The sequence below is a fragment of the Lissotriton vulgaris genome, chromosome 5 (genome assembly GCF_964263255.1).
Source record: "Lissotriton vulgaris chromosome 5, aLisVul1.2, whole genome shotgun sequence".
Classification (NCBI taxonomy): domain Eukaryota; kingdom Metazoa; phylum Chordata; class Amphibia; order Caudata; family Salamandridae; genus Lissotriton; species Lissotriton vulgaris.
The window spans coordinates 1,232,952,846-1,232,975,294 of NC_141693.1; the positions used below are offsets into that span (position 1 = coordinate 1,232,952,846).

The 22,449-nt window shown below is 44.6% G+C and overlaps 1 protein-coding gene across 1 annotated transcript in view; it reads right to left on the reverse strand.

Annotated features, from left to right (window-relative positions):
- Positions 1–21,408, reverse strand: part of RABIF (RAB interacting factor) — an 81,871-nt gene extending 60,463 nt beyond the window's left edge. Inside the window, exon 1 of the mRNA XM_086923075.1 lies at positions 21,253–21,408. Within this exon, the coding sequence (XP_086779201.1) occupies positions 21,253–21,363 (111 nt within the window). The 5' untranslated portion in view covers positions 21,364–21,408. The remainder of the gene's footprint in view (positions 1–21,252) is intronic.
- Between the last annotated feature and the right edge of the window lie 1,041 nt (positions 21,409–22,449).

The following is a 22,449-nucleotide window of genomic DNA, read 5'->3' on the forward strand; positions in this document are numbered from 1 at the left end:
TGTGAATGTAAATCCATCTACACTGCTACCTGATGTTATGGAAGTTGAAGTGAGAAATGAAGTTGATCACAAATGTCTGGATGTTCTTGAATACTGTACTAAGCCAAGGCCTGACATCAAAGATGAACCATTGCCTGAATCTGATTATGTAATGTTTGTTGATGGTTCATGTCTGAGAAAAGATGAAGGTGCTCCGAGTGCTGCATATGCTGTATGCACAGTGGCAGATGTCCTGGAAGCATCTTGTCTGAAAGGAATTCGTTCTGCTCAAATAAGAGGAATTGATTGTTTTGATGGTAGCATGTGAACTGGGAAAAGAGATAAGGGTCACCATAGTGACTGATAGTCAGTATGGATTTGGGGTTGTCCATGATTATGCCCAACTGTGGTCCCGAAGAGGTTATTTGACTTCTGTAGGATCTCCCATTAGAAATGCTGAATTTGTGAAAATGTTGATTGATGCAATTCAATTACCTGACAAAATTGCTGTTGTGAAATGTGCAGCTCACAAGAAGGAAGATGACTGTCACCAGAGGTAATCGGTATGTTGATTCCATTGCAAAATACTGTGCTAAAAATCTTGCATCTATAAATCGGGACAGAAGAGCTGAACATGTTTCAAGTCCTTTAATGCTAACCACAGAAGTTGAGACTTGGCAGGAAGTGAAGCAAATGCAGGAAGAACCTATGAAGAAGCGAAAGACATCTGGTTAAGAGCAGGATGTAGACATGGAGAAGAGGATACATTTGGGTTTGTAAAGATGAAAGACCAGTAATGCCTGATAACATGATTTCAAACATGTCCCGAATGTACCATGGTCGAGCTCATATTGTAAGGGACGCAATGATCAGGATGTTCAGACAGACATGGTATAATCCTAAATTTAGGATGATTGCTGAAAGCCTATGTCAGAGATGTCCTGTGTGTCAACAATATTGAATCCAAGAAGACAAACAGTTGTGAGTCTGGGAGCCATGGGACGGGAGGGAGGTCCATTCACACAAATGCAGTTTGACTTTACTGAGCTACCACCCTGTAACAGACTTTGATATGTACTTGTAATCATTTGCTTGTTTTCTCGGTGGGTGGAGGCTTTCCCTACAAGGAGAAACGATGGAGTGACTAATGCAAAACTGTTGTTGCGTGAAATTATACCACGCTACGGTTTCCCAGTAACTATTGAGACAGATCGTGGAACACATTTTCACAACGAGCTATTGCAGATGATTTGTAAAGTACTGGACATTTGTCAGAAATTGCATTGTGCTTACAGACCAGAGGCTTCTGGGGTGGTTGAGCAAATGAATGGAACAATAAAAAAACAGAATTGCAAAAATGTGTTTGGCCACTGGACTGAAATGGCCTGATGCTTTGCCACTTGTTCTCATGACCTTAAGGAGCATACCTGGTAAAAAGACAGGATTAAGTCCACATGAAATTCTGATGGGAAGAGTGATGAGACAAGCATTTGTGCCAGTTGATAAACTGTTGACTATTAATGATGATATCATACTGGATTACTGCAAAAACCTGTCTGACTTGGTAACATCTGTGTTCCATCAGGTGGGAACTGAGGTAAACACAAAGGAAAAACATCCAGCTCATGATCTAGTCCCTGGAGATTGGGTTCGGATACAAGTACACAGGAGAGGAAACTGCTTAGTGCCTCGCTGGCAGAAACCCAGACAAGTCATTCTGGTTAGCACAACTGCAGTTAAATGTGCTAGAATAAAGAGATGGGTACATGCCAGCCACACCATCCGTGTGCCTGAACCTGAAAAGCCACAAGACGAAGGTGAAAGCACAACAGATTCAGATTTTGAAGGTGAACTAGGAAAAGATCCAGATACTGAAGCTTGACCTGCTCATCGACATCTGGAGATATCAGATGCTAGTTCTGCGTCTGAAGGAGAAAGGGAAGTACCAAATTTTGAAGATCGACCTGAAAGTTGAGATTTGGTAAGAACTGATACCAACCTGTAAGGACACTAAGCAAAGTGAAGATAAAACTGGTAATCAGGAAAATACCGAAGGACAATCTGAAAGCAGGAACCGAAATCTTGAAACTGGTGAAAAGTAAATAACTCACAATGAGGATGAGGTTCCAAGTACTAGGTATAAAGAAGTTCCTAACAGAGTAAAAGTACTGACCAAAGAGAAAGCAAGATCATTTAAAGAACCAGACATCATAAAGTTCACCATAAATGAAACTGTAGAGAGATCTGAAACTGATGACAGTGATGATGAAACTCAATTAAGAAGAAGTTCAAGAAAAAGAGTTTGAAGAGTGGAACGTAATACTGTTGAACCTGAAACAAAAAGAGCTCGCAAAGGAGATCATTTTTTTTAAACTTTATTTTTCCATTTTATGTAACATGTACAAAAAAAAACCTCAATTGGCATTGTTACAACACATGTACACAGTTTGTTAACCTCATTACGGCACTCGAGGACATAGGCATCGCCTAGATAGGTACGGACACACGGGGGTTAACAGATTAGCAGGCAAATTAATAACATCAGGAGGAAGCAGCCGAGCACCACACAACTCCCCGTAGTAAATAAGCTCTAGCGGACCCCCCCCTCCCTCCCCATCAGACCTCGGTCCCACTGGCAAGAACAATTTGTCACTTGCCCCATCAGACTCACTCTGTGGAGATGCTCCCCCTCCACCAGTCCCGAGGCACCTATGATTCGCCAGGTGAGTAAACGGTCTTGCAGTTTCTCGTCCCTCCGAGTGAGTTGCATGCCAGTTTCCTCAGCCAGGGACCATTCTCTTGCATCTTTAAGCCAGGTGGGCACCTCTGGAGCCCTCTGTCCCATCCAAGTAATCGCCACCCTACGCCTGAAGAGCACCAACATTAATTGCAGTAAATTATAGGAGAGTTCCCTTTTCTTGGGCCTGGGAACTAATGCCAGGGATTCATTGCTATCTGAAGGCCTGTAGTGGTGACTATGTGATCTACCATCCCCGCCCAGAAACTCCTGATCAAAGGGCAGTCCCAGCCTAAATGCAGGAAGCCCGCTCGCTCCTCTTGCACTACATCTGGGGCAGCTGTCCACCCTGTTCCCAGAGATACGCTTCAGGAAATTAAAGTGTATCAATTTGAACCGTGCGTTGCACGATACAGTGCGCGTGAGGGACCCTATTCGCTTCCACTGCCCCTGCGCAGCACCAAGATCCGCCTCCCATGCCACCCAGGATGGCGGCACCGTTGGGGTGGAGTCCTGTTTCATAGCTGTATATAGCAGAGAGATTAGTCTACACCCCCTGCCACAGGAAAGAAGAATGTTTAGGGTGTGGGTCATTGGGGGTGCGTCCGGGCACTGAGGCCAGGTAACTTTCACCACATCCTGTAGTCCCCGGTAGTGCAGGTACTGCCCTCTCCCAAGACCGAAGGTATCCTCTGCCTGCTCGTAATTCAGGAAGGGCTCGTTGAGGTAGAGATCAGCTAGAACCCCGCATCCTGCCTCCCGCCAGTTGTGAAAGGACATGTGTTTCTCCATGGCAACAAAAGAGGCCAGTATCCAGACCGGTAGCTCCCTATGGAAGGGCGCCCGTCGCAAAACCTTCTCCACAAACCGCTGCCAGACACCTGCTGTGTGGCGCAAAGGATATAACTGGCCTAAAGGAGCTGATGGACTGAAATTTAAACTGGTCAATAAAACAAAAGTACAAGAAGATCAAGTAAATGAAATAACCCGTCAAAAGGAGCTGTTGGGAAAGAAAAAAGACTGTGCAGAGGCCAAAGAGAGTGAGAAGACCAAATCAAAAATACAAGTCACCTGAGTGGACTTACATGGTCTTGCCTCCGATAAGTGAAGTAAATAGCAGCCAAGAAAATCTGAGTTTTCAAAGTGAAGAAAAAGAAAGTGAGTAAACTGTGACTCAAAGAAAGAAAAGAGATACCTTAAACTGGGAAACTGTGGAAGAGAAAAGCATAAAAAAACAAGATTTGAAATCTTGGTAGAAAGGGCGCTTTAAGAGCAAAGTAAGGGTTGAATGAGAGACAATATTGAGGTGAAAAACATTGTGAAAACCGCTGTGTAAAAAGAAAAAATGGCTACTAATGATGTAACTAAATCGAAATGTACCATTTTTAGAAAATGGTGTAGAATGTGGTTAATATGTACTGGATTATTAATGATGGTATGGTTGATTTTAGCTATTATTCCTTTTAGACCAGATTTTGAAAAACTGAAAGCAAATGCGAGTATGAAAGAAAAGAACAATGAATTAAAAGGTAAACAATTGCATGTGTATAGGCCTGAAATTCATCAAGATAATTCTGTCAGTGATTTCTCTCGAAATAAATTTTCAAGGTTACTAGAGTATGTGAAAACTATGGATTCCAGTGATTGCTACGTCTGTATCAGAAGGTGTGACCTATCACCATCTTCCATTAACGTATTAATATTATTATTAAGGCGGTTTTGTATAGCGTGTGGTTACCCTGGAGCATCCCAGCGCTTATCCAAACAGAGTAACGCTTATGTGAGATTAGGGACAGTGGTTTAACAGAAAAGAAATGTTTTCAGATGTTTACGAAAACGAAGGAGGCATGGCTCAGAACGCAAACTTAAAGGGAGTGAGTTCCATAGAGTCGTAACCTTCACAGAGAATCTCCTTCCTCCTGAACGGGCCTTTTTTACCCTAGGGATCTTAAGTAGATGTTTTTGGTCTGAGCGAAGTGTTCTACTGGCCTTGTAGGGGGTCACCAGCTTTTGCAGAACGGGGGGGCCTTTACCCTGCAAGATTTTATGTGCAAGGCAGAGAGATTTAAATTTCACCCTTTCCCGCACCGGTAACCAATGCAAAGCCCTCAGTGCGGGTTTGGCCGACCGTGACATGGGGATGTTATTGAGCATTCGTGCCGCCGCATTCTGAACTTGCTGTAATTTATTCAGAGTGGCCTCATGGGCGCCCAAATAGATTGCATTGCTAAAATCCAATCTTGATATAATCAGCCCCTGGATCAAAAGCTTCCGAGATGGAAATGGAAGAAGAGGCAGCACTTTGCGCACAGATCGAAGAAGGCCAAAACAGACACCTGCCATCTTAGTAGCCTGGGTCCTAAAAGAGAGATCTTGCTCCAACCAAATTCCAAGGCTCTTGATCTCAGCCTTGGGTTTGGGCGGTGATCCCAGACAGCTAGGCCAGACGGACAAGGGGAGTGAGGGACTTTTCTTCCCCATCAGCATTATTTCGGTCTTTGAACCGTTCAGCTTTAGTGCTGACTCCCCCATCCAAGAGTGGACTTTGGATAGGCAGGAGTGCAGCACCTGGGGATTTTCCGTGGCCTGGGAAAGGGCAAACCCCAGCTGGGTGTCATTGGCATAGCTCACGATTTTGATGTTAAATGGAGCCACCACATCCTCCAATACACATTAAATAATGTGGGGCTCAAGGAGGAGCCCTGCGGCACTCCACAATGGAGGTGGGTGGATGCCGATCGTGCGCTGCCCTCCCAGACCTGAAAGGTCCGATCGCTGAGAAATGACCGCAGCCATTTCAGCGCAGTCCCGCACACTCCGACGTCTGACAGCCGTTGAAGTAACACTTGTAACATATGGAGTTACATCTAGAGTATTAACAAGTTTATTTTATAGAACAGGGAAAGTAGAGTATTATTATTCGAATTCTGATGATGTTTTTGCAAAACTGAAAATTGTAGCTGAGTTGATTTAAATTAAGCCTACAAAAGTTTTTGGAGAATATTTTTGGGAAACACAAGAATTGGCCCATGATTATGCGTTTAAACATAATTTGACTAGTAAAATGAGAAATGAGGAAAAAGCTTTTCTAGATATTGTTGAAGAGAGAAGAAGTCAATATAAAAATGTGGGAAAAAGTGAAAAACGAAATCTACAATGTGGACATTTGAGGATGATAATATTGAAGGACATAATGTGAATGTGTCTATAAATATAGATACACCATTATTAGGGAAATTATGTATTCGAAGAGATAACACTGTATGATAATTTTTTTGTTGGAGCAAGTCAATGTGAAGATACATATATCATAAAAAGGGGTTGGGGATTTAAAGGTGGTAATGACCTAGTCTTTCCTTGGATCTATTTTCTATGTGGAAACAAAGCTCATTATAGATTACCTGATCACTGGTATGGGTCCTGTTATATAGGTCTGGTCTTTACTAAAATGTTTCATGTAGATAGAGGTACTAATGGAATTCATGAGATAGGTAAACCTTTAAGTCGTAGAAGAGAAAGTGCAATAGAAATAGATGTTTTTGGAGTACTGATACCAGCAGTGGGTATATCCTTTAATGCAAACAGAATTCGGAAATTGTCAACGATAGTAGATCGTTTGTCAACAGACACAGCTGGAGGATTTTTTTTTTTATTCAAATAATTTTTATTGAGAAAACAAAAGAAAAAAAATACAAATAACAAGAAAAATATATACATGAAATAACGGAAACAAAGGAAAATAGAAATGGGTCAGACTCAAACAGTACATACATGTTGGTGTACTCAAGTGCCTGCATGACTACATGATAATCACACAATGCGAACACAGCAGTGAACAAGGATAACTATTACAAATGATCATGCAAATAAGTAGCGTTGTTACATTTAATACATCGAAGTTGCGATTTTTACTACAATAGGAAGGATTCACGGAGGATCAAATGAGAATGATGGGGCGTCTAGGGACTTCCAGAGTGACCTGTGAGTTTTACGCCATGGAGAAGTGTGGAGAGATTGTCCGCCACTCTTAGGAAGGACAGCCACTCTTGTCAAATTCTGAAGGACACATCTTTAGCATTTTTCCATTTGCATAATATGACTTTGCAAGCTAAGGTGAGCAAGAGATCCATCAGGTGCAGGTCATTATCGCCGACTAGTGTTGGGTCTAGGATGCCTAATAGGATACATGAGAATTCCCTAGGGGGATTGATGTTGAATATGTGTTCTATACATTTATAAATGTTATCCCAGTACAGTTGTAAGGTGGGCCAGGTGAAGAGCATGTGGGCGAGATCTCTGACAGCAGAGTTACAGTTACAGCATGTTGGGTTATCTTTTAAACGTAGTTTAAAAAAATTTTCAGGAGTCCAGTAGGACCTATTGAGTAACATATACTTGGTTTGAGACAGGATAGGGCTAGTTTATTCGAGAAGGCCGTGCTATATATTTTATCTCAATCAAACAAAACCAATTGGCCTCATTACGTTTGTGTGATTTTCTAGGGTTGGGTAGAAGGAGCTTATATATTCTTGATACAATATGGCCCGCTTTCAACATTCGTGATAGTTGAGGTGAGCCATGGATCATAGGGCTTATTGGGACATGCTGAAAGGAGAACTTTCAATTTCAAAAAAATCGTAAAAATCCACGGGAGTTAAATTGTGTTGGCTCTGAAGGGTTGAGAAAGGTAATGGGTGGGGGCCTGCATAGAGGTCTGTTACTAAGTTTATACCTTTCTGAGACCAGAGCTCCCAGTGGAGCATGTTACCTTCAATCTTCAGCGAGGGATTCTGCCATAAAGATACTATATTAGACTTATTTAATCTTGGTTTCAATTTATGTAGCTGGTCTAGTCTCAGAAGTGCTCGTCTAGTGTTGAGGAGAACATATCGAGAGTGTGGGAGATGGGTGAGGTCCATGGTGAGGAGGGCAGATAAAGATATATTGTTGATGAGTGACTTCTCTATATCTAGCCAAACTGGTGTATAGTCCGGATTGTCAATCAGCCAGTTGGCTCCTTGATTGCATAGAAATGCTGTCTGATAATTCCTGAAGTTAGGGAGACCCAGACCGCCTTTTTCTTTAGATAGCTGTAGCTTAGTCAGTGATATTCTGGGTTTCTTCCCCTGCCAGAGGAATGTATTAAAGAGCTTATCAATCTTGTTCAAAAAGTCAGAGGAAAAAGTCATCAGTAGCATGCTCGCTAGATAGTTCACCAAGGGAGTCACCATCATTTTCAGCGTTTCAGCCCTACCCCACCATGAAAGATATTTGGGAGACCACCCTTCCAGTAGATTGGAGATTTTTTGGAAGACTAGATTTTCGTTACTGTGAAGAGTAGAGATCAAATCATTGTCAAAATCCAGGCCCACATACTTAAAGCATTTTGGTTGCCATGTTAGGCAGGAGTCCCCCATAATCTCTTTGTTACCTCGGTTATTCAGGAGTTTTACTTCAGTTTTATCTTTGTTTAGCTTGTACCCTGACACAAGAAAAGCTTTCAAGTGATGACATGAGAGCAGGAATGGCCTCCTCAGCCTCTTCCGAAACCACTAACACGTCATCCGCGTAAGCGGTGATCTTGACTGTATAGTTGTTAAAGTGGATCCCTGATATATGATCGTTATTCCTAATGTGGTATAAGAAAGGTTCAATTGCGAGTAGAAATAATGAGGGGGAAAGGGGGCAACCCTGTCTGGCTTCTTTTTGTAACTGGAAGGATGATGAGATTGAGCCTCTGCTCTGACCCTAGCCAATGGGCTGAAATATAGAGACATCACCATCCTCGGGAAATTTTCTCCAAGCCCAAACTTATTCAGCGCTGCTTCTAGGTACGTCCAATCAACTTTATCGAAAGCCTTTTCGGCATCAAGCGTTATTGCTACTGTGGAAGATGTAGTAAGTGCTGCCTTTTCCAATACATGAGCTATGAGCCTGGTGTTGTCGCTGGAAAGCCTATTCTTTAAAAAACCAACCTGTGAAGGGTGAATAAGTTTGGGTAGGAATTTTTGTAGACAGTTAGCTAGGATCATTGCAAAAAGCTTATAATCTATACTGATGAGGGAGATCGGTGTGTAATATTTGGGGAGTGTTGGGTCCTTCCCTTCCTTAGGCAGCACTGCAATGATGGCTTCAGCCAGTGTACCTGTGATGTTACCTGCTTCACTGAATTTGTTGAACAAGTATAGAAGTGGCGGAGATAAAAGAGGGGAAACATTTATAGAATTTTGCGCTAAACCCATCGGGACCAAGTGCCTTCCCACATTTAAGTGATTTAATTGAATTTTCAATTTCCAGAGCAGTTATTGGGATATTAAGTTCCGATTGCTCAGAGTCGGCAGGTCACATTCGTTAAGGTACTCCTGAATTTTAGCGTTATCAACATCTTTGTTTTTGGAGTATACAGTGTTATAAAAGTCTTTGAAGATTTCCACAATCTTTTCTGGGTCAGAATATGTTACACCATTGTGATCTTTTATACTATTAGTCGTGTTCTTTTGCACTTTAAATTTTAAGTATGCAGCTAAGCTTTTACCCGCTTTATTCGATTCACAGAGCCTGAACCTCTTTTGCCTGTTTATCCAAACCCCTGCTCTATTGCTTATTATTTTATTATATTGGTATTTTTTATTCACCAACTTATTCAGTATTAACTCTTCTCTAGATGTAATGTGCTTACTTTCTAGGGCTGAGATCTCCTTTTCTAACTAGTCAAGGGCCTTGTTGTATTCATTATTCACGACTGATCTGATTTTAATAATTTCACCCCTGATAGTGCTCTTCAGAGCCTCCGAGCGATTTAGCTCAGAAGTGTTGTTCATTTTATTATGCACAAGGTAAGACTGAACTGCATTTTCTATGAGTTTCCTGTGGTGTTCTTTTTCCAACACTTCATCATTCAGTCTCCAGATGGACTGACGACTGGTCAGTTTTACGTTGGAAATGGGGAGCGAGATACAGGAATGGTATGATGCCACCCTGGGTTCTATCGTCGTCTCCACGACTCTAGAAGTGGTGTTACTTGTAATAAATAGGTAGTCGATACGTGTGTAGGAATCGTGAGGTGGTGAATAAAAAGTGTACTACCTGTGGGGTTCTGCAATCTCCAAGAGTCTAACAAATTAAAACGGACGCAGGGGTTAGTAAAGGCTTTAAGGGACTTGTTGCTGTGATAAGCGCACCTTGAGTCTCTGTCTAAAGCCGGATCTAAAGGCAGATTAAAGTCTCCCGCCAGGATATGCATGGCCGATTCAGGAATAGTTTAAATCTGTTTAGTTAGGTCATTCCAAAAGTCTAATTTGCTAATGTTGGGGGCGTAGATATTGGTGATATAGAACTCTGTGTTGTCCTTAATCAATTTGGTTGTGACCCACCTCCCATTAGTGTCAGCTGTGTATGATCCAATCTCAATGTTTGACTTTTTCGCTATCTGGGTCAGAACACCATTTTTCTTACCTACTGCTTCAGAACCCCCCACTTCATTGTAAAATCTATTTCTAATTGTATTGAATTGTTTGGCATCGATCTTTGTTTCTTGTAAAAGAACAACATCCCCTTTTTAGGTCTCGCCTACTCCATTCCGCAGGAATGAGTATGCGAGTCTAATGCAGCTAAACCACTACTTAAACCCAAGGCTCTCAAAAGGCTCCCAAAAAGCGGATTTCGAGAAGTGCATGTCCTCGTGCACGAGCTTGCCCAAGCCTTCTGCCTATTAGCCTCCCTCCCACCTCCCCCCTAATTGCTTTAACTTTCACAGCCTCAAGGCCGTGAGCTACTTGAAAGAGATCCGCTCCGCAGCTAATCTGACATCAGCATCTCTCCCCCTCCCACCTCCCACGGCCGTCCTTTCTGCCCGCCTCGCACACCACATACGAGCTTGCCCCACCACATAATGTGAACCGTGGTTATTTTTTGACAGTGTGCGATGCTTTGCACAATATTCCAGTGCATGTTTGTTTGTTTTAGCTAGAGATCCGCTCCGCAGCTAATCGGACATCAGCATCTCTCCCCCTCCCACGGCCGTCCTTTCTGCCCGCCTCGCACACCGCATACGAGCTTGCCCCACCACATAATGTGCACCGTGGTTATTTTTTGACAGTGTGCGATGCTTTGCACAATATTTCAGTGCATGTTTCTGTTTGTTTTAGCTTGCCAAAGCGCACGTTTTCTTCATCTGCCTACCTAGTAATGCTTCTCTTCCTCCCTGCCTTGTCTCACCCGTGTGACTCTCCCCTGCGCCCTTCCATGATGCGCTCTTCCTAGTGTGCTCCCCCAACCCACGCTGCTTTCATGTCTGCGTCCTTCTCAAGCTCCACCTTGCTATTGCATGTTTGCTCTCCCTGCACCATCTATATTGTTCTCTAGCTTCTGGTACCCATTTACTTCTGCGCTCCAATGTTGCTTCAGCCACTCTCAGGCTCACCTCCTGCTCCCCCCCTCCCATTTGTTCTCTATTCTTGCATTTGTTCACGGCCGCCAGGCCGTGACACCACATCGAAGGGCTTCTCCCAGCGTGCGCTCTGCGGCTTCTCCTCCCCCAATTATTCATGGCCAGCTGGCCGGCCGTGCTCTGCGGCTTCTCCTCCCAAAATTATTCATGGCCGGCCGTACTTTCAGTTTCCCGACCGCCCCCCCACTTCCAATGCATGTCTTGTTTGACGAAATGTTACTCCATGGCCTTGCTTTAAACAAGAATGCCCTTAAGACTTTCTAAACAGGCTTATTCTGCCACCCTTATTCTGCTGCTAAGTGCTGTTAGTTTAACTCGCACGAAGTCACATTACTTAAAGAGAAAGGCTATATCCAATTGAGTGCGTTACCCATCACCCACTGAAACTGCTGACCTGTTGCTCCGGCATGTACACAAGAGTGGCATACGCTACGCACTACGATCGCTGCATTGTATGCGGCCATATTGCTTGTGCTGTTCACTTCTGCTAGCACTCCGTACTGTCACCAAGCTAGCTCTCAGGGAGTCTCTTGTGTGCTTTAGCCTGCAGTTTATCGATGTAAACATCCCACGCATTCTGCTGGGGCGCCACCCCCTGCTGCACAGACAGTGTTTTCTACGTTACCGTTTTGACAGCCGCCCACTCAGCCAGAGTCCTAATGTCGGGGCGGGAGTGGACTTACGGGGTATATCTTCACAGCGCTTCAATGGTGCAAACCCTAGTTTCTCTTGTGCAGCAATGTGCCAGAAGCGCGTCCATGCCTCGTCTTCCCAGCGCACACACCTACTCACACCACTGAGCATCAGCGATGAGTGGTAATACGACCCAAAGGTGAGCCGAGGAAATTGCCAGTGCCACCACACCCAGCGATCGTTGTGCGTAGATCGTAATGGCTTCTGGTAACACAAAGGCACCCGAGTGACTTACGACACACTTAATATGGCCAACAGCAAATACATGCAAACAATACATTCTGCAGGACCGCTGCTGCACACCGCAACACATGCATTGATGTCAAGAAATGGAAAAAACACTGGTAAATGTAAGCATAATTGTATAATAGCTTTACTGTCTTTTTGGATTTTAAATTACCTTACAATTGTAGCGTTGGCGAATCGATTTTGGTGCATCCTACCACTGCCTGCCACTGTTATCATAGCATACCGATCATTAAAAATGCTGACTCTCAAAGGCCCCGATCTTTAACATCGGGTGAAAGTAGCTGGTATATATAGTCATCTTGTGCTCTCGTTATTCCTCATTACAGAAAACAAAAGAATGCTAGCTAATGGGACAGCAATTTACCATATTTTACGGGTTTCCGATTCTAGTTTGCTTTTGTAGCTGAAGACTTAGATATCTTGTACACTTTGATACGCAAGACCCACAGCACTCACAGTGATTACACCATTCTCGAGGTGCCTTCCACAGGTGAGTGCCATTTAAATAGGTGATAACACGCAGCATTCCCTGTTTGTCTCCACACCCACTAGTTTGAACACATTTCCTCGGACCTTGCTATCGGACAGCCGTGTTGTGTTGACGTTAATATAGAACTCTGTGACTGCCTGTGCCTTGCATTAAATACTTTAATTAATGCGATCAAAGGCATGCTTGTTGATATTAGATATGTGAACCCCCTGCGTTGTTCAATATCCGACATGTGATACAGTTGTTATACAGAAAGGCGTTCTGCCTTGGAGCTGCTTACTTCTGAAAGCTAAAACGTCTTTATAAACACACACACACAACCACACAGACAACCACATACACAACCACACAAACACACACAACCACACACACCCAAGCACACACACACAAGTACACACACAACCACAAGCACAACACACACAACCACACACACAACCACACCGTCAGTGCACAGTTTCACTAGGCACAGACACCATCAGTCGTCAGTGCATGCTTTCACTGGGCACAAACAACACCAGCCGTCAGTGCACGCTTTCACCAGCCACACACACACACCACCAGCCATCAGTGCGCGCTTTCACCAGCCACACACACCACCAGCCATCAGTGCACGCTTTCAACAGCCACACACACCACCACCAGCCATCAGTGCACGCTTTCAACAGCCACACACACCACCAGCCACCAGTGCACGCTTTCACCAGGCACACACACCACCAGCCGTCAGTGCACGCTTCCACCATGTACACACACCACCAGCCGTCAGTGCACGCTTTCACCAGGCACACACACCACCAGCCGTCAGTGCATGCTTCCACCAGGCACACACACCACCAGCCGTCAGTGCACGCTTCCACCAGGCACACACACCACCAGCCGTCAGTGCACACTTCCACCACAGCACCACTCAGCACCACTACAGCATCACTCAGGGGCACCACAACATTACTATGCGCTACAACAGCATCACTGAAAGCCACATCATCACTTGTCCCCAAAACAACATCACTCAGCGCCACCACAGCATCAATCTGTGCAACCATTCAACAACAACTGGTTCAAATATTTTCTGTCAATGTTTCAAGCTTTATTACAAATGTCATAAAAAGATGTTAAATGTTTTCACTTCTGTTCTTGTTAAAACATTGTGATTTGTCAGATCAATACATGTAAGACAGGGAAAAACTAAACATGTACCTTTACTAATGCTATAGATGTAACATTTGCTAACTTTATAACTATTGGCATTTCTAATAACAAAATTAATACTTTTATATTTTGAAAAACAAACAAAAATAAAAAAATGTTTACATTTTACACACCAAAAGCTCAAACTTTTCTATTGCGAGACCTATTGCATTGCAAATGCTTGTTGTTTCTGGAGATAATCCAAGATCTTTCTCCGTTTAACCGGATGGTTAAGACCTTTAACGTTAAGCGATAGTATTTTCAGGTTATCCACCATAGAAGTCCCTAGTGGGGTTTTGATCATGGTGTGTGACATCATGGATGTGTGAAAAGTATGATCCAAGCTAGGTCAGTGTTACTACCACTGTTGAGGTCACTGATTTCTCGTCTCCTATAGGCTGTCAGCGTGTACAAGACGTGCGTAAATGTATAAAGTTGTGGAATATCAATTACGCAGTTGTTCTGAGCCTTATTAGAGAGCCTTGTGTAGCAACTTGACCACATATGCCATATGTACTGCGTGTACCAAAGAGACCAGTTCATTTGGCCCAAACAGCTTTGTCGCGATACACATTGGCTTTTATTAGAAGACACGAGTGCTGGAGTATCCTGTCGATATGAGACATAGGAAACTAGTTATACAATGGACATTTGCACTTGAGCAGTGAAAATAATAATCTACAGACAGAAGTAAGCAAAATGTAATAGTAACACAAAGTAATAACCAAATTGAAGTCGGGCCCATATCCCACCCATCCCTCCCTCAAACCCCACCCACCCCACCCTGAAAGAATCTAGTAGACATGGTGACAAGGGGAAAATAGCTCCCCTCCCATGGCTAAGAACAAAACCATGGTGGATTGTTGAGACTAGTCCAACATTCAGAACCTCCTACTGCTCAAGTGGTCAGACCTCTGCAACTTTCCATCGGCATGATCCTTAACCCCGCTGTGACAAGAGAGGCCTCAGGGCATGATATTACCCAATATGTGAAGCAGGGAGCCTGAGGACGCCATTTCCTTATTTCTGCGTTTCTATGTCTGGGACATGCAGGAGAGTGCTTGCAGACGGCATCTCTGGAAAGTGCCGTTTGCACCCGCCATTTTGGATTTCTCATGTAACCGCGCAGACCTGGTGATCCGGTCCCTGCAAAGTGCCACGCGTCAAAGTGTGAGCATAGGCTATGAATATGGTGCCATTAAGCATTGCAGCCGGGGACCTCCTCTAAGCACCGAATGCGCCCACCATTTTGTGATCAGCGCGCGATCTCGCTCATCTGATCATCACACATTGCCTCAAACGTAAAACAATCCGCCCGGGTGCAAGCGCCGCTATGTAGACTGGTTTACTGTTTGGTGCCAGTATCCCTTTGCAAGGAGTCGGTAGACCTCAGTCAGGACCTCCGCTAGGTTCCGATCGATTACACCATTTTGCCTAGACTCGCGCAATATCAAGGGGTCATTAGATCCAATGATCGGGGGTCGACGAGCCCGCTCACTGTTCGGGAGGTTTTGTGTGTTTGCCGGATCGCCTCAATGTTTCGAAGCTGCAGCCGCAGTGATTCCTCCGTTTCTTATGGCGGGCGTTTCCGGCATGAGCGGCAGGAGCTCGGTAAGTAGGCTGAGATGATCACTTAGCCTGTCGTTGTCTCGAGACACACTGGAGCTCCTCCAAAAGCGGATCGAGGGTAGACCTCACACTCCGCTCGTGAGATCCAGTGTCAGCATCAACTTTCCCACAAGGTTACACAACAAAACGTGAGAAGAAAGTGGCGCCACGGGAGGAGGTAAGAGCTTACGCCGCCATCTTCTCCGGCGTCCAAACCACGCCCCCCAGCTGGAGGATTTTTAATGGTAAACACTGAAATGATTGCTATGAGAGCTATAGTGATGCAAAATTAACTTGCTCTTGACATAATTTTGGCAAAAGAATGAGGAGTTTGTGAAATTTTAAAGGTACAACATTGCTGTACCTACATTCCAGACAAAAGTCAAAACATTGAAAGATATATTACAAATCTTACAGAGTTGCATAAGGAAGTTGAACCACTGGAGGTTGATGGTGTTCTTGAGAAACTTAGTAGAAGTTTTTCAGCAGTTATACATTGGTTTTATGAAATAGGAAGATCTATTATAGGGAAGGTACTAATTCCAGTAACAATAATAATAGTAGTAATTTTAATATTAGGTTGTAAACTCAGAAAGAGAAGGAATGTCTAAAGCTCTATAAAGAAAGTAATTAAAGAGTAACAAGAAAGAGAGCGTGAAAAAGGTGATATTGAGATGGAAGAGTTCAAAGAGAAACTATCAAGACAGAAAGAAATTAGAAGAAACTAGAGTATAACTCATACTAATTGAAAGAATTTGAAACATGTTGAGATAAAAATTTGCAAAATTTGGGGAGTTATTTGGTGATAAATCACCAAAGGAGGGAGTTGATCGAGCGAGGTTGGAAACAAAATGTTTGTGTATGCCACTCGTGAATTTACTTCCCCATAACAGTAACATTAATTAATTGTGTGGTTTTGAAATTAACCAACATAGAATAGAATGCACACACACAAACACGTGTCGGTTACTATTTTGCTTAGGTTGCGGACCATAATTTACTAATTAAGTGAAGTTGTCACATTTAATTTGTGCGCATTTGTCATAATCGAACCAAAACTTGCATGGATATGCTTTTTGTCTGTTTAATTGTGGCACTAATGATGGAGAATGGTGAATAAACCATTCTTATGTGTTGCTTTTTCGCTAGGTAATAACTAATTGGGTTACCTTAGAATAGGGGAGGTAAACAGAAGGGCTATATTTCGAAAATTAACGTTTAATTATGTTTGTTTCTATAATAGTTCCCATTGTGGCCTATGCGGCCTACGATAAAATGGAAGCGGTCTGCGACTACGAGTTTGCGATGGTGTACGCATGCGTGACTGAACTCGAGAAGAGCGCGAGCAGCCTGTGCAGTATGACTCAAGGTCAGTGTGGCCAGAATACCCGACTTGGTGCCAACAAATCTGAATGTCAGCATTGTGGACCTGGGAAGATTCTCACAAATAACGACTTAAAGGACACAAGCGGAAGAAACTACTAAGAGATAATAGCGACTTTGTTTCTAATCATAATGATGACTTTGCGGAAATGCGAACAATAACGTGATGAGGTTATGCTCATCCACCCTTCAATTTGTCCAATCAGAACAGTCAAAGACCCCAAAAGTTAAAATTTTTAGATAGATTAGTACGGGAAAAAGGGTATAAAAGAGGACGTTTGGAAGTAAGAAAAAAGCTTGCTTTGTGATTTTATCCTTGCACCCGGACATGCTGCCGGACTGCTGATTCTCTCTATGGCGCAAGGACTTTGAAATTTTCCTGAACTTTAACTTTTTGAATGGGTGCGGAGTCCTTAAGGTAGGTGATCACCAAGTGAGAATAGAAAGGTGGTCTTTGGGAACTGTTCTGTTCTTATGCTGATGTCCGTGTCCTGAAATCTTGGTAATATGAATTTCTGCTTATATTTCTGAACTGCTATGCTAATAAATATAAATGTTTGAATTTAACCTCTTTCCTTTTTTAGGTTGACGTTTAAATGACTATTTAATTAGAATAAATAAAAGAAAGGTTATGCTAGGAGATTTAATCTCTAAAATAAAAATTAAATAAATTGGAGAATTAAGCTGGCCTTGTTGTCCATCAGCTAACTTTTACTAGCAGATCCATTGACAAATAATAGTGGTGTGTTTAAATGTGTCCGTTGAAATATAAAAACATGGTAATTGAGAAACTGCAGATGTATATAATGTACAAAATGTAGTATTAATTTAGACACTCCGCTATAATCCAGCAGCTCTCCTTCTGGTCCTCACCGAATCCTTAGAGCAGAGTGTATGTGTGTGTAAATGACTCGCAGTGTTATGGGCCCCAATGATGAGTAATGCCTGAATAGTTCTCTGGAGATAAGGTGAAGGTTTTTGTAGGAAACTTTCTGGAGCTGCGCTGCATCATCTGCATCACATTAGGTAAATAGAAGATATGTTTTTAACACAGTATTTTTTTCAGTTCTAAGCTGCGTAGCAGAACCAAGTGTGACAATGTTTTCTATTTTGATTATCGGGCACACTTTCATAAAATGGTCATTGAAACCAGCAGAAGACCTTTTGGAAGCAGCTTGGGATTTTGGACCACTGAATTTAAGATTGAATGGTGGGGCTGGAATGGGGTGAACTGGGGAAATGATTGCACTTGCTATCTGATTTAGTGAGTGGGAGGCCACCCTGGATGTGTTAGTGATTGATTTAGGCAAGAACGGCTTAGTGTAGCTTTTGGGACTGGGATTGGGTTTGATAAAAGTGATAGATCAGGAATTATTGAGAAGTTTTGGTCGGGGACATACATTTTTGGGACAGCACGGATTGCTAGACTGTTTTAGCGAGGGTCAGTTAAATGATTGCTAGACTGATTCAGCGAGGGTCAGTTAAATACAATGTGGTCGAAAAAGCCATGTGCAAAATAAACAGGGAGATGCAGTGTTTTAATCAAAATAGGGGTATAGGAATAATTGTGAGTTACGACATCACAAAGGAGGACTTAACAATAGTTCGTCAGGGTGGGTACACTTATCATTCTGGAGTTATCAATTTTATTTGCTGGAAGTGCAGGGCCAACTAGCACAATAATTAGCGATACAATGATGGAAAGGCATCAGCACTGGCTGCTGGGCGACTGGCCACTTGTGTTGGGACGACATTTGGGGGCTGTTGGGGTGACAGGCCGTGAACAGAAACAGCCTATAAATGGGGGTGGGGGCTAGAAAAACATCTGATCAGGGTTTTCCATGGTAGTGGACACGCTCAAGCACTAGACCAGAAGGGTTAAGGCTTCAGGCGCGGTGCGTCCATTGGGGCGTAGGGGCGTAGCCCCCCTAAGTCCCATGGACCCACCGCGTCGTCGCAAAAATAAAAATGCAAATATTTAATGATTGCGCTACCTGCCGGCCGGGAATGCGGGAGACACCCGACTTTTCCTGAGTGCGAAGGGGGGGCTGGGCCTGCTGCAGCTTGAGTGACAGTCCACTCAGCTGCAGCAGTACTGCGCACGTGAATGTTTGGGCAGAAACTAGCCTGCGCATGTCAGATGGGTTTCCAGCTCAAGTTCCCCTTTGAGAGAGGAGCAGGGGGCGGGCCGCAGCCCCCGGGGTTGCTAAGGGGACTGGGCGAGCAGACATGGTGCCCCCCTAGCCAATCCTGGCGCTGTATGCAGCGCCAGGATTGGCTGGTCCAGTGGTCCACGTGCAGGCCAATCACTCTGTGACTTCGGGATGGCCGCCGCTGTAACGTTGTAGCTTCCACTCTTAAATTCATCTAGCCTGGAGCTCGCTTCGTGCCAGGCTGCAGATCGTGTGTGACTCCCGAGTCCCGCCTCACTGTCAAGGTACAGCCAGTTAAGGCCACAGAGCATTATGCGTTATGTTTTGCAATGCTATGTTTCCCGTTTTTCTTGCCCGCTTTTAATCTGTTTTTCTTGCCCTTTATGCATTCGTTTGCCTTGCCCTCTGAGTTTCTCCCGATCTCCTTGCCCTCTGTTCCGTGTGCGGGAATTGTAATTGTATTTATGTAGCGCTTGCTTCCCCCGATGAGGCATTAAAGCGCTTTGTTTTTCCAAGTTAAGTCCCAGTGGAACTGCCCTTTGCTTCGTGCTTTGTGTGTGGGGGGGGGGTGGGGGTGGCTCTGTGGTTATTTTGCAGTGTTGTGGTTCCCGTTTTTCTTGCTCTCTTTTAATCCGTTTTTCTTGCCCTCTTTGCATTCGTTTGCCTTGCCCTCTGAGTTTCTCCCGATTTCCTTGCCCACTGTTCCGTGGGGGAGGGGGGGGAGGGCAGGGCTCTGTGTGTGTGGGGGTGCTTCGTACTTCGTGCTTTGTGTGTGTATGGATGCAGGATGGATGGGTGGATGCATGAATGATGTATGGATGGATGCATGGATGGATGCATGCATGATGGGTGGATGCATGATGGGTGGATGCATGATGGGTGGATGGGTGGATGCATGAATGAATGATGTATGGATGCAGGATGGGTGGGTGGATGGATGGGTGGATGCATGAATGATGTATGGATGGATGGATGTATGGGTGCATGCATGATGGGTGGATGCATGATGGATGGATGGGTGGATGCATGAATGAATGATGTATGGATGGATGGTTGGATGCATGAATGAATGATGTATAGATGCAGGATGGATGGGTGGGTGGATGTGTGAATGATGTATGGATGGATGCATGGATGCATGCATGATGGATGGATGGATGGGTGGATGCATGAATGAATGATGTATGGATGCAGGATGGGTGGGGGGTGGGTGGATGCATGAATGATGTATGGATGGATGCAAGGTGGTTCAGGCTCGCTCGCTGCGGTGCAATATGCAAATTAGTTTTCAAATGTCACCAGCCGCCCCTATAAGGCTTTGCAGGGGGGGGGGGGGTCACTCTCAGATACAGTACAAAGGAGCAATGCTTGGGTGAGGTTTGGAAGGACGATGAATGAAATGAAAGGGGAATGGGGCTAAAAGTTAAGGTGTTTTTGTTGGGGGGATGTTCTGGTAGAGATGAGGTTTAAAGACGGCAGTGGATATGTTGATTAATTGTATAAGCGAGGTGGGAGTTTTGATATGATGTATTTAAATATGAAATTCCGCTCGATGGTGTGATATGTGCGTAACTGGGAGACGAGAGAGAGACCAAATCCAAGGCAAGAACTCACTTAATTAAACTGGTTTTACTCTTCTGGTCCCCTCAACCAGGGCAGTGTTGTCCATCACAGCTCACATTAAGACTATGATTTTCTCACACTACCTTTCCAATCCGATTTTTTTTTTAAAAGATGATTTTAATATTGTTGTACTCTGCCAGATACCTCATTCGATTTGTATTGACCAGTTTTGTAATTGCTAGTAATGACGTGGTATGTGCTGGATGCTTCGTGGTCCAAATATAAAGATTGAGTTTATTTTATTGTATTTATTTAATGCATTTTTATAAAGCGCGCACTTTACCCGAAGGTGTCAGAGCACTCTACAATAGAACCAGTTACGTTACATGAGAGAACTCTCTGCCTATATGTCTTTTACCTTAAAACTGCCATTAATCGTTCATTATCAGTGCAATCGAAAACAAATTCATGGACTGGTGCTCTTCTTGGCACAACTTACAGTCACTCCTAACCGAGTAGGACAAGCCAATAGCGTCTCGCACACAACACTACCGATCCCCCACCCTCCAGGGCGGCCACTTGGCACTATCGCCAGTGGGACAAGCGCCCCGCCATTCATGTCTCTCCACCCCTTGAGGATGCAGCCCCGCCTACAATCTCTACCGTACTGCACCCTTTCCTGTACGTCCCAGCCCCGCCTCTACTCATACAGCGCCCCCGTACTAATATTTGGCAAGCAGAACCGGTGCGATTCCCTCACCTCGCGCCTCTCGTACTTCGCGGCCCCAGGCAGCAGCACCGTAGAGCCACATCGCTGGCAATGCACGCCCTTACTGTTCTTGCCATCGGCAGACACGAGTCCAGCCTCCATGTCACTGACTGCTTGGATGAAAGTAACCGCACGTGAAAACAAGACGGAACAAGCTCCGCCCAGACAGCGTCAACAGGCGAGGTCGTAACAGGGGCGTGCTTGGTGACGAATGCGGAAGAAGAAGGGCACGTAGAGTTAGGGTAAAGTAGAGATGGGCGAGTCAACAACATTGTAACAGTGAAAGCCAATGTGAAGCCCACGCCGAGACTGCTGAGTTAAACTTCTTTATTGAGTTAGAACGAGGCAAGGGGCCAACATGCCCAGTCGGGCAGAACAGCAATCCAACTGATTCAAGAGAACGCAAGATCAGAGTATATTTCGATCACAGAGGGGCTAAGAAAAAAATTCGGGGGGGGGGGGGAGGACTGAAAATGCAAAGTGGAGTTGCAGGGGCTCTAAGCTGGGGACGATAACATCAAAGCCTCTTTAACAAGCAAAAGGTCTTTAAAAGACCTGTGAAGTGCTCTGGTGCGGCTGTGTGTGTGCCTGGGAAGGTGTCTCATCCCTGGCTGATGTAGTGTTTTAGCCTGTGGCGTAACAGGCGTGACACGTCAGCACCTTGTGACCTATGAGTAATAAAAGAGGTCTACGCACGCACGTACGCCAGTTGGCGACGAAGAGGTGACCAGCATACCAGTAGTCAATCAATCAATCAATCATGACACTTGTATAGCGCGCTACTCACCCGGAAGGGTCTCAAGGCGCTTGGGGAAGGGGTCCGCTACTGCTCGAACAGCCAGGTCTTGAGTTGTCTCCTGAAGGCGAGGTGGTCCTGGGTCAGCCGAAGGTGGATTTGTCCGTGCATTATTTACAGACCTACACGATTACTCCCCTTAAGTGCGCCCCCCAATTGTGTCCCCGAGCCATATTCCAGGGGCTGCCCAAGAACACAACAGCTGGCGACGAGGGTGTGATTCGAACCCACGCATGTCGCCTATCCTGCGGTGAGGCGGCCATGAGCCCTGCAATCGGCTCGTGGTGCTCGTGCCCCGGTGTGCGGCGCGCAGCGCCTGTTCTCGGCGGAGCCTGCGGAGGAGTGCCTGGTGTTGCAACTGCACCAACAGCTTGTAGGAGGTAAGGCACGTG